Source organism: Poromitra crassiceps (genome assembly GCF_964638095.1).
Source record: "Poromitra crassiceps genome assembly, chromosome: 13".
NCBI lineage: Eukaryota > Metazoa > Chordata > Actinopteri > Beryciformes > Melamphaidae > Poromitra > Poromitra crassiceps.
In genome coordinates, this window is record NC_139644.1 from 3,933,142 (window position 1) to 3,944,943 (window position 11,802).

The window sequence follows — 11,802 nt, forward strand, 5'->3', positions numbered from 1 at the left end:
TAACAGGGCATATGAGTGCAAAAACAACAAGAGACACAACAAGCAATAAGGCAGTAGAGTGATAAGACAAGTCAGAGACAGTGGCATATTCACTGCACATAGGTGCACATGTCATGTGCATACTTTAGACGTACTTAAACATTTTAAATTTGACGTATTTGACGTACAGGTGCAAATAGCATAATTAAACATACAATTAAACATTAGACATACATACAGTAGTGGTAGCAGCTACAGTGCGGTACAGTACAGCTACTACACTATTTGTGTATGTTAAGGAGTCTCGTGGCCTGCGAGAAGAAACTGTCCCTAGATACGTCGGACAAGCATGTTTAACAACCGTTTGAACATTTAAATTGAAAGTAGTCGGCCGAAAACAACGAGAGGGTTTGACAGCATTTATTTGACAACACGCACATTTAAACCTGCCGCCTTCCCAAAGTGGTACGCGGAAGTAATGTTGTTTACATGGTGACATCACGGTGATTTGGTCTATACTGCTTGTGTTTTTTGCCATCCAGGCGGAACATGTAATGCTGACCAATGCTGATAGTGAATAAATGTGAAGGAAACACTGGGGGAAACGGAGAAGGATACTGCCTCCACAGGACAAACAACGTCGTGGCTCGTATCCAGTTGGAGGTCAGGCTGGTCCAACAGGTGTTCAAAGCAGGTTGATCATACATCAACAAACCAGAGTTCAAAACAGCTTTGCATTTCTACTCTGGTACCTGGAGAACATGCCTCTGATAGGAACATTTAATGACCTTTATGTAGAACACAGATACAAGTTACATAAACCTTATTACCTACATAAACATATTACCCAAATAGTTCAAGATGATTTTGAGAGACTTAACCCTTTTACATAATGCATACATATATACATACATAGCCTACATAGTACATACATACACACACACACACACACACACACACACACACACGCACGCACGCACGCGCACACACACACACACACACACACACACACACACACACACACACACACACACACACACACACACATACATACAATTGGTCTCCCCTACTGCAGCTCAGCACAGATTTTAAAGGCTGGCAGAGCCATTCAGTACTTAATTCATGATTACATCACAGAAATCAAAGTGGAAGGCAGAACACGTTGGGTCACAGTATAACCAACTATTTAATGGAATCAACCAAACAAAGTGGCAAGTGGGAAACTCGTCATACGCTTTCACATACTGTATATATTATTATTTACAGATTTACAGTTTTATTTCATGACGATACTAAGAAGTTAAGGAAAACTTATAATTAAAACCAACTAATTTTCCATTTATAGTGCAGCAGGAGTATTTACAGGTGACATAGGACCGTGTGTACCTTAAAGGGGAGCTAAATACCGAATTCTGGCAGACCTGCCTCTTCTCCCCGACGTCAGCGGAACCCAAGATCATCCTCTTGGCAGACCCAACTGCAAAAGGGGGTTTCAACCCCTAGAGGGCACTCTCGCTGCATGAAGATTATACAGTGTGTTACTATCAAATGTAACACTACTCAAAAGACATATGCATGGGTTTAAAGCTGAAAACATGTGTTTTAGGGTTTAGTTAGGGTCATCATTTAGCTATGTCATCATTACAGAGCATTACTGTACAGTACTCCTTCATATAACACCACGCTAAAGTGTTTTCTCCAGCCTGCTCCACAGAATAAAATGTTGGTATTGTATGTTTCTGCAATCCACCGCTACAATATCACGATTCTGAACAAAAATATGTTGCATATCATGTTTCTAGCTAACATAGCTAATCAATTTACCACCCAGAAGGCCCGCTAATTCATCCAATAACGTTACCGTCTTGTGTGGATAATAATGTAACAGTCGCAAATATGCCTAACAAACGTTACAAACGTTATGCTTTTGGAACATTGTTTGGTTGCAGTAATCGTGATATTGTGGTTTTAGTTCATAAAACTGGGATACCGTCCACAATGTCAAACAGATGGAATGGCACTGATAGGTCCTATAGGAAGGACAGGAGGAGGCTCACGGAGGAGACAAGGAAGCAGAAGGAGGGAGTGTGAAGCGGAGAATTCCCGCTGCTGGTGGTGGCGGTGGCTGCGGCAGTGGCGGTGGCGGCCGCGGTGCTGGCGGTGGAAGTGGGAGCTGCAGACAACAGCCCCCCCACTGTCTGTGTGAGGAAGGACTGGAAGCGGCTGGTTCTGGTGAAGACCATGGTCGAAGCTCTTGTTTGACTGCTGTTTTGACTGGTGCTGTCCACTGTTAAGACCGCTGCCTGGGTCCAAGAGTCCCCCTGCTTACACATCAGAGGACCTCCAGCATCGCCCTGAATAGAAGAACAGACAAGGTTGGTGTCTTTGCATGAACAGCATATCAGCAAGTTTCAGAAAGCTTTTTAAGACCTTTTATAATGCTTCCTTCTAGACTAAGACCAATTTATTTTTTTTATTTTTTTTGCAAAACCAGACCATTTCTGATTGAACATCTCACTACTATAATAAGGTGAGGGGTTCACGGTGAGTGAAGCTCGCGAGCTGCGTCAGCACACTAGGAATCTAGTATAGCTAATGAAAGTTGTGGAACACTCGTATATTTGTTATCAATTGTCTTATTTCAAAGAAGAAAAGCAATCGACATTGCAATGACAGACACAAAGAATCAAATGGTCCCCCGCTAGGGCCAGAAGAAAAAATAAGGCCCTCCTTCCCTCCCTCCCACCCATATCTGACCTGTACCCTCCCCTCCCACCCATATCTGACCTGTACCCTCCCCTCCCACCCATATGGTGACCTGTACCCTCCCCTCCCACCCCACCGTAGTTCTATTATAACATAGTACGATATACATGGAGTTATGTTTACAGCAGGCATGCACAATATCGGTACGTCATTGTCAGCGGGCAATAAAAGCAATAAAATGCCACATTAGAAAGAAACCTCCATGCCAATATGACAGCGCCGTGCAATGATGCCACAATTGCACCCTCATGTTGGGCTGATGAACTAATGGACGGCGCGTGGGTGTGAACACTAGCTACCTAAGTCGAAGCAGTTCTCCCAACATTTAGAGGTGGTAGAACACTTTGTAGCTACCTGCTGCAGTGTCACAGCTCCTGTACAGATGTTGTCGCTCGATGATGCATTCCCAGTGCAGTTCACCACGGAGGTCTGGAACTCCTGCAGAACCTCCTCCTCTGTGGACAGGAGGAAACAGAAGGTAAGTGGTTAGAAGTGAACCAGAACCAGATTGCAGACATCATCTCCCAAATTATTGGTGACAAAAACCTTTCACAAGAAGGTATGAAAACACACACACACACACACACACACACACACACACACACACCCACACACACAGGTGTTGCAGTAAGTGATGCAGGTCCTATAGCTATGGCCGCTTTTCCCTAGGCCCTTCCTTTCCTCCTCCCACATCCCCCTATCCACTCCCCCTACCCACCCCTCGAACCCCAACTCTCTATGACCTATCCCTATGGCTCCCTCCGTGCTACAAATGGACGGATGGACACACATGTCACATATAGAAGAGGCTGCACTGCATTATAGCACATGTGATGTAGGCTACACCATGTGATGTACTGTAGGCTACACCATAGGCTACTCACAATTCCATTTTTGCCTTAATCTAGATTGGAGTTGTAGTTAAACATTTCTTGGATCTGATTTTTCCTTTGTGATATTTGGTGATGTTACATAAACCAGCAGTATTAACATATTATTTTGCTAGGAAAAATATTTATTTTTTAAATCTGCTGATGCAGATTCATTGAAAGTTAATTATTTTAGAAGATTTAGAGGGTAAACGTTTTATTTTGGAAGGATATATCATCAGTAAGCTATGCAATATATTATATTGCATGATGATGTGAAAAATATCTTGAAAGATGGGATACATTTATTGAAACAGAAGGCTGGTAATATGTTGTGATTATTCTTCACAAATGAGGACCACTTTTATGACTTTTGAAGCATTTTCTGAAAGTCACGTTAAGAAAACACTTTAATAATAGGTTTCAAAAATCATGAAAGTGGTCCTCATTATCTTGCTGAACACAAACTTTGCTGTTTCATAAAATTTTGTTAACCACAGACCTTATTTCATGCATTTAACCAAAATTCCCATCCAAAAATCCCACTTCTACACGAACAATACAAGTGCTATCGTCCAGGTCTTCTGGACTCATTGATGTGCTAGTCTATGACTACCTCGAGAGTGGCACTGCCTCAGAGCAGGTTCTGGACTCACCTCCTCCTTCTCCCGCCCCCCAGCCAGTGACCCAGCATGTGGAGCCCGTCATGAAGGTGACTCCAGTGTCCAGGCAGATGGGCTGGATGTAGTTGGACAAGGTGGGCCTGGTGCTCAGTTGCAGAACTGCTACATTGGTCCCGGTCAGGTTGCTTATAGTGATGTTTGACACATTAAATATCACTTCGTTTGCGTTGGATCCATTTTGCTTCAAACGACCCAAGATGACAGTCCATTCAGAGACATTGGGTGAACTGGGGGAGATAAAATGAACCAAGTGAGGGGCGCTCCACCTATTGAAAAAACTCAAAAAACTTTGATATAGAGGTCGAAGGTCTTTCAAAAAGTCCTAGAAGACTTGTAACTTAGCGGTTTCACTTGAACTTTGAAAAGAGCAATAGAGTATGGCCTCAGTAATATGATGGTAAGTGGAGGCGGTGAACACCTGACAGATATTATTATTATTAAATTCTTATTAAAAGACTTATTTGCACGGGATTCATATCGCTGTCCACTCCAGTGATTATTGCCTCTGCCAAGGAGGTTTATGTTTTCGGGGACGTTTGTTTTGTATCCATCTGTTTGATAGCAGGATTACAGAAATGCTATAGGGATAGGAAGGTCATAGGGATAGGAAGGTCATAGAGAGTCTATAGGGATAGGAAGGTCGTAGAGAGTCTATAGGGATAGGAAGGTTGTGGAGTCTATAGGGATAGGAAGGTCGTAGAGAGTCTATAGGGATAGGAAGGTCGTAGAGAGTCTATAGGGATAGGAAGGTCATAGAGAGTCTATAGGGATAGGAAGGTCGTAGAGAGTCTATAGGGATAGGAAGGTCGTAGAGAGTCTATAGGGATAGGAAGGTTGTGGAGTCTATAGGGATAGGAAGGTCGTAGAGAGTCTATAGGGATAGGAAGGTCGTAGAGAGTCTATAGGGATAGGAAGGTCATAGAGAGTCTATAGGGATAGGAAGGTCGTAGAGAGTCTATAGGGATAGGAAGGTTGTGGAGTCTATAGGGATAGGAAGGTCATAGAGAGTCTATAGGGATAGGAAGGTCGTAGAGAGTCTATCCACCTTATTTTTGGCGGCCATTTTGCCTTACGTTAAGTATGGGTTCTATTTCCGGTGTAACCAATTTAGATAACCCCCCAGCCCCTGACAAAAAAAACGTCTATGAGGATTTTACCCTTTTACAGCAGAGTCATTCTGCTCTACAGCCGTGTCGTTCGGGTGCTGGGATAACGTAATGCATTGTGGGTAGTCGGCTCCTAACTGTGGCTAATGTTAGCGGCTAGCTAGCTATGTTACATGGCAGTAAAACGCCACCAAATTGATTTAACTTTTAACCATTTCGAGTAACACACATTTCGAGTTTCCATACGGACCTCCAGCGTTGGTTAGTTGTTTATAACGTGACTATATTTATAACTTTTATAACGGACTCCAGCTTCCGGTTTATAATTCGGGTCTGCAGCCAGAGTATAACAAAGGAAATGGCAAGCGGCAACAATGAGTCACGTTAAACCGGACCTTGTACCCACGCTTCTTTTTTACAGTGGGGCATTCAAAAATAAGGTGGATAGGGATAGGAAGGTCATAGAGAGTCTATAGGGATAGGAAGGTCTTAGAGAGTCTATAGGGATAGGAAGGTCGTAGAGAGTCAGGGTTCGAGGGGTGGGTAGCGGGAGTGGCTAGGGGGTGTGGGTGGTGAGGGCGTGGTCAGGTCAGGAGTGGGGCTAGGGGCCATAGCTAGGGAAAGGAAGGTTGTAGAGAGTTGGGGTGGGTAGGGGGAGTGGCTGGGGGCATGTGAGTGCGTCAGGGTTCTGACCCGACTCACAAAAGTGGATATCATAGCAGACTGGAGGATTGGCCTTGGCGGACGTCTGCGCGCCGCTCTCCGTCTGCACTTCTAGAATGTACTGTAATGACTGCGGAGAATAATGCCATGTCTGTCATTACCTTCTGTATTTTAGTTACCTTGAGAAGCAGCTGGCACTGCTGAGAACATAGTCCACTGCCACCAGAGTGCCCCCACACACATGACTTCCATTCTTCTGTAAGCTGGCCATCCACGGCCACACGCCCGCTGTGGCCACCAAACTTCCTCCACCAATACGTGAGTTCAAAGGGGCGTTGCCACAGAACACAGCTGAAAAGCAAGCGAGAAGATGGGCAATGAAAGATTTAAACCTCCATTCTTTTCTTTGGAGGTTTTACAAGAATTACTTTCATGACGTGGTACGAGCAGTCTGGTCGCCAGAATAAAACGTCTCCATTGTACGTTTCTGCAATCCACAGATATGTAGAATCACACGTTTCTGAACCAAAAAGACGTTGCATATCACATTTCTAGATACGTGTATATCAACGTTACACGTCATAGAGTCTGCTATTGAAATAGATACGTGTATATCAACATTACACGTCATAGAGTCTGCTATTGAAATATATACGTGTGTATCAGCGTTATACACGTCATAGTGTCCGCTATTGAAATAGATACGTGTGTATCAGCGTTATACACGTCATAGAGTCTGCTATTGAAATAGATACGTGTATATCAACGTTACACATCATAGAGTCTGCTATTGAAATATATACGTGTGTATCAGCGTTATACACGTCATAGTGTCCGCTATTGAAATAGATACGTGTGTATCAGCGTTATACACGTCATAGAGTCTGCTATTGAAATAGATACGTGTATATCAGCGTTATACACGTCATAGAGTCTGCTATTGAAATAGATACGTGTGTATCAGCGTTATACACGTCATAGAGTCTGCTATTGAAATAGATACGTATATATCAGCGTTATACACGTCATAGAGTCTGCTATTGAAATAGATACGTGTGTATCAGCGTTATACACGTCATAGAGTCCGCTATTGAAATAGATACGTGTGTATCAGCGTTATACACGTCATAGAGTCTGCTATTGAAATAGATAAGTGTGTATCAGCGTTATACACGTCATAGAGTCCGCTATTGAAATAGATACGTGTGTATCAACGTTATACACGTCATAGAGTCTGCTATTGAAATAGATACGTGTGTATCAGCGTTATACACGTCATAGAGTCTGCTATTAAAATAGATACGTGTATATCAGCGTTATACACGTCATAGAGTCTGCTATTGAAATAGATACGTGTACTGTATATCAACATTATACACGTCATAGAGTCTGCTATTGAAATAGATACGTGTATATCAACGTTACACGTCATAGAGTCTGCTATTGAAATAGATATGTGTATATCAGCGTTATACACGTCATAGAGTCTGCTATTGAAATAGATATGTGTATAACAACGTTATACACGTCATAGAGTCTGCTATTGAAATAGATACGTGTATATCAGCGTTATACACGTCATAGAGTCTGCTATTGAAATAGATATGTGTATATCAGCGTTATACACGTCATAGAGTCTGCTATTGAAATAGATACGTGTATATCAGCGTTATACACGTCATAGAGTCTGCTATTGAAATAGATATGTGTATATCAGCGTTATACACGTCATAGAGTCTGCTATTGAAATAGATATGTGTATATCAGCGTTATACACGTCATAGAGTCTGCTATTGAAATAGATACGTGTATATCAACGTTACACGTCATAGAGTCTGCTATTGAAATAGATATGTGTATATCAGCGTTATACACGTCATAGAGTCCGCTATTGAAATAGATATGTGTATATCAGCGTTATACACGTCATAGAGTCTGCTATTGAAATAGATACGTGTATATCAACGTTACACGTCATAGAGTCTGCTATTGAAATAGATATGTGTATATCAGCGTTATACACGTCATAGAGTCCGCTATTGAAATAGATACGTGTGTATCAACGTTATACACGTCATAGAGTCTGCTATTGAAATAGATACGTGTATATCAACGTTACACGTCATAGAGTCTGCTATTGAAATAGATATGTGTATATCAGCGTTATACACGTCATAGAGTCCGCTATTGAAATAGATACGTGTGTATCAACGTTATACACGTCATAGAGTCTGCTATTGAAATAGATACGTGTATATCAGCGTTATACACGTCATAGAGTCTGCTATTAAAATAGATACGTGTATATCAGCGTTATACACGTCATAGAGTCTGCTATTGAAATAGATACGTGTACTGTATATCAACATTATACACGTCATAGAGTCTGCTATTGAAATAGATACGTGTATATCAACGTTACACGTCATAGAGTCTGCTATTGAAATAGATATGTGTATATCAGCGTTATACACGTCATAGAGTCTGCTATTGAAATAGATATGTGTATAACAACGTTATACACGTCATAGAGTCTGCTATTGAAATAGATACGTGTATATCAGCGTTATACACGTCATAGAGTCTGCTATTGAAATAGATATGTGTATATCAGCGTTATACACGTCATAGAGTCTGCTATTGAAATAGATACGTGTATATCAACGTTACACGTCATAGAGTCTGCTATTGAAATAGATATGTGTATATCAGCGTTATACACGTCATAGAGTCCGCTATTGAAATAGATATGTGTATATCAGCGTTATACACGTCATAGAGTCTGCTATTGAAATAGATACGTGTATATCAACGTTACACGTCATAGAGTCTGCTATTGAAATAGATATGTGTATATCAGCGTTATACACGTCATAGAGTCCGCTATTGAAATAGATACGTGTGTATCAACGTTATACACGTCATAGAGTCTGCTATTGAAATAGATACGTGTATATCAACGTTACACGTCATAGAGTCTGCTATTGAAATAGATATGTGTATATCAGCGTTATACACGTCATAGAGTCCGCTATTGAAATAGATACGTGTGTATCAACGTTATACACGTCATAGAGTCTGCTATTGAAATAGATACGTGTATATCAACGTTACACGTCATAGAGTCTGCTATTGAAATAGATACGTGTATATCAGCGTTATACACGTCATAGAGTCCGCTATTGAAATATATATGTGTGTATCAGCGTTATACACGTCATAGAGTCTGCTATTGAAATATATACGTGTGTATCAGCGTTATACACGTCATAGTGTCCGCTATTGAAATAGATATGTGTGTATCAGCGTTATACACGTCATAGAGTCTGCTATTGAAATATATATGTGTGTATCAGCGTTATACACGTCATAGTGTCCGCTATTGAAATAGATATGTGTGTATCAGCGTTATACACGTCATAGAGTCTGCTATTGAAATATATACGTGTGTATCAGCGTTATACACGTCATAGTGTCCGCTATTGAAATAGATACGTGTGTATCAGCGTTATACACGTCATAGAGTCTGCTATTGAAATAGATACGTGTGTATCAGCGTTATACACGTCATAGAGTCTGCTATTGAAATAGATACGTGTATATCAGCGTTATACACGTCATAGAGTCTGCTATTGAAATAGATACGTGTGTATCAGCGTTATACACGTCATAGAGTCTGCTATTGAAATAGATACGTGTGTATCAGCGTTATACACGTCATAGAGTCCGCTATTGAAATAGATACGTGTGTATCAGCGTTATACACGTCATAGAGTCTGCTATTGAAATAGATAAGTGTGTATCAGCGTTATACACGTCATAGAGTCCGCTATTGAAATAGATATGTGTGTATCAGCGTTATACACGTCATAGAGTCTGCTATTGAAATAGATACGTGTGTATCAGCGTTATACACGTCATAGTGTCCGCTATTGAAATAGATACGTGTGTATCAGCGTTATACACGTCATAGAGTCTGCTATTGAAATAGATACGTGTATATCAACGTTACACATCATAGAGTCTGCTATTGAAATATATACGTGTGTATCAGCGTTATACACGTCATAGTGTCCGCTATTGAAATAGATACGTGTGTATCAGCGTTATACACGTCATAGAGTCTGCTATTGAAATAGATACGTGTATATCAGCGTTATACACGTCATAGAGTCTGCTATTGAAATAGATACGTGTGTATCAGCGTTATACACGTCATAGAGTCTGCTATTGAAATAGATACGTATATATCAGCGTTATACACGTCATAGAGTCTGCTATTGAAATAGATACGTGTGTATCAGCGTTATACACGTCATAGAGTCCGCTATTGAAATAGATACGTGTGTATCAGCGTTATACACGTCATAGAGTCTGCTATTGAAATAGATAAGTGTGTATCAGCGTTATACACGTCATAGAGTCCGCTATTGAAATAGATATGTGTGTATCAGCGTTATACACGTCATAGAGTCTGCTATTGAAATAGATACGTGTATATCAACGTTATACACGTCATAGAGTCTGCTATTGAAATAGATACGTGTGTATCAACGTTATACACGTCATAGAGTCTGCTATTGAAATAGATACGTGTGTATCAGCGTTATACACGTCATAGAGTCTGCTATTGAAATAGATAAGTGTGTATCAGCGTTATACACGTCATAGAGTCCGCTATTGAAATAGATACGTGTGTATCAGCGTTATACACGTCATAGAGTCTGCTATTGAAATAGATACGTGTGTATCAACGTTATACACGTCATAGAGTCTGCTATTGAAATAGATACGTGTGTATCAGCGTTATACACGTCATAGAGTCTGCTATTGAAATAGATAAGTGTGTATCAACGTTATACACATCATAGAGTCTGCTATTGAAATAGATACGTGTGTATCAACGTTATACACGTCATAGAGTCTGCTATTGAAATAGATAAGTGTGTATCAGCGTTATACACGTCATAGAGTCTGCTATTGAAATAGATAAGTGTGTATCAACGTTATACACGTCATAGAGTCTGCTATTGAAATAGATAAGTGTGTATCAACGTTATACACGTCATAGAGTCCGCTATTGAAATAGATACGTGTGTATCAGCGTTATACACGTCATAGAGTCTGCTATTGAAATAGATACGTGTGTATCAGCGTTATACACGTCATAGAGTCTGCTATTGAAATAGATAAGTGTGTATCAGCGTTATACACGTCATAGAGTCTGCTATTGAAATAGATACGTGTGTATCAGCGTTATACACGTCATAGAGTCTGCTATTGAAATAGATACGTGTGTATCAGCGTTATACACGTCATAGAGTCTGCTATTGAAATAGATACGTGTATATCAGCGTTATACACGTCATAGAGTCCGCTATTGAAATAGATATGTGTGTATCAGCGTTATACACGTCATAGAGTCTGCTATTGAAATAGATACGTATATATCAGCGTTATACACGTCATAGAGTCTGCTATTGAAATAGCACGGTGGGCAGTAAAGGTGTTGTGGTCGGGGGGGATGGACACTTGTCAAGTTCAAGTCCCAGTCATGTTTCCAAATTTCCGAAGTTTCCAAAGTCTACATTTCAACCGTGAGTCAAATTAAATGTTTTATAATGTCTTTTTTTTACATTATTATAAGCCTAACCCAAACCATAATCCTAACCGTAACCAAGTTATTTTACTTGCTAAACATAACCAAAGTTGTTAAAAGTGCTTTTATTTGAGTTG

The 11,802-nt window shown here is 40.6% G+C and overlaps 1 protein-coding gene across 1 annotated transcript in view; it reads right to left on the reverse strand.

The window, feature by feature from the left end:
- Positions 1–1,146: 1,146 nt before the first annotated feature.
- Positions 1,147–11,802, reverse strand: part of LOC310788288 (polyserase-2-like) — a 26,118-nt gene continuing 15,462 nt past the window's right edge. Inside the window, exons 7-10 of the mRNA XM_083649841.1 lie at positions 6,246–6,417; positions 4,271–4,524; positions 3,100–3,200; positions 1,147–2,333 (exon numbers count right to left, since the gene is read on the reverse strand). Of these exons, the coding sequence (XP_083505967.1) occupies positions 2,010–2,333; positions 3,100–3,200; positions 4,271–4,524; positions 6,246–6,417 (851 nt within the window). The 3' untranslated portion in view covers positions 1,147–2,009. The remainder of the gene's footprint in view (positions 2,334–3,099; positions 3,201–4,270; positions 4,525–6,245; positions 6,418–11,802) is intronic.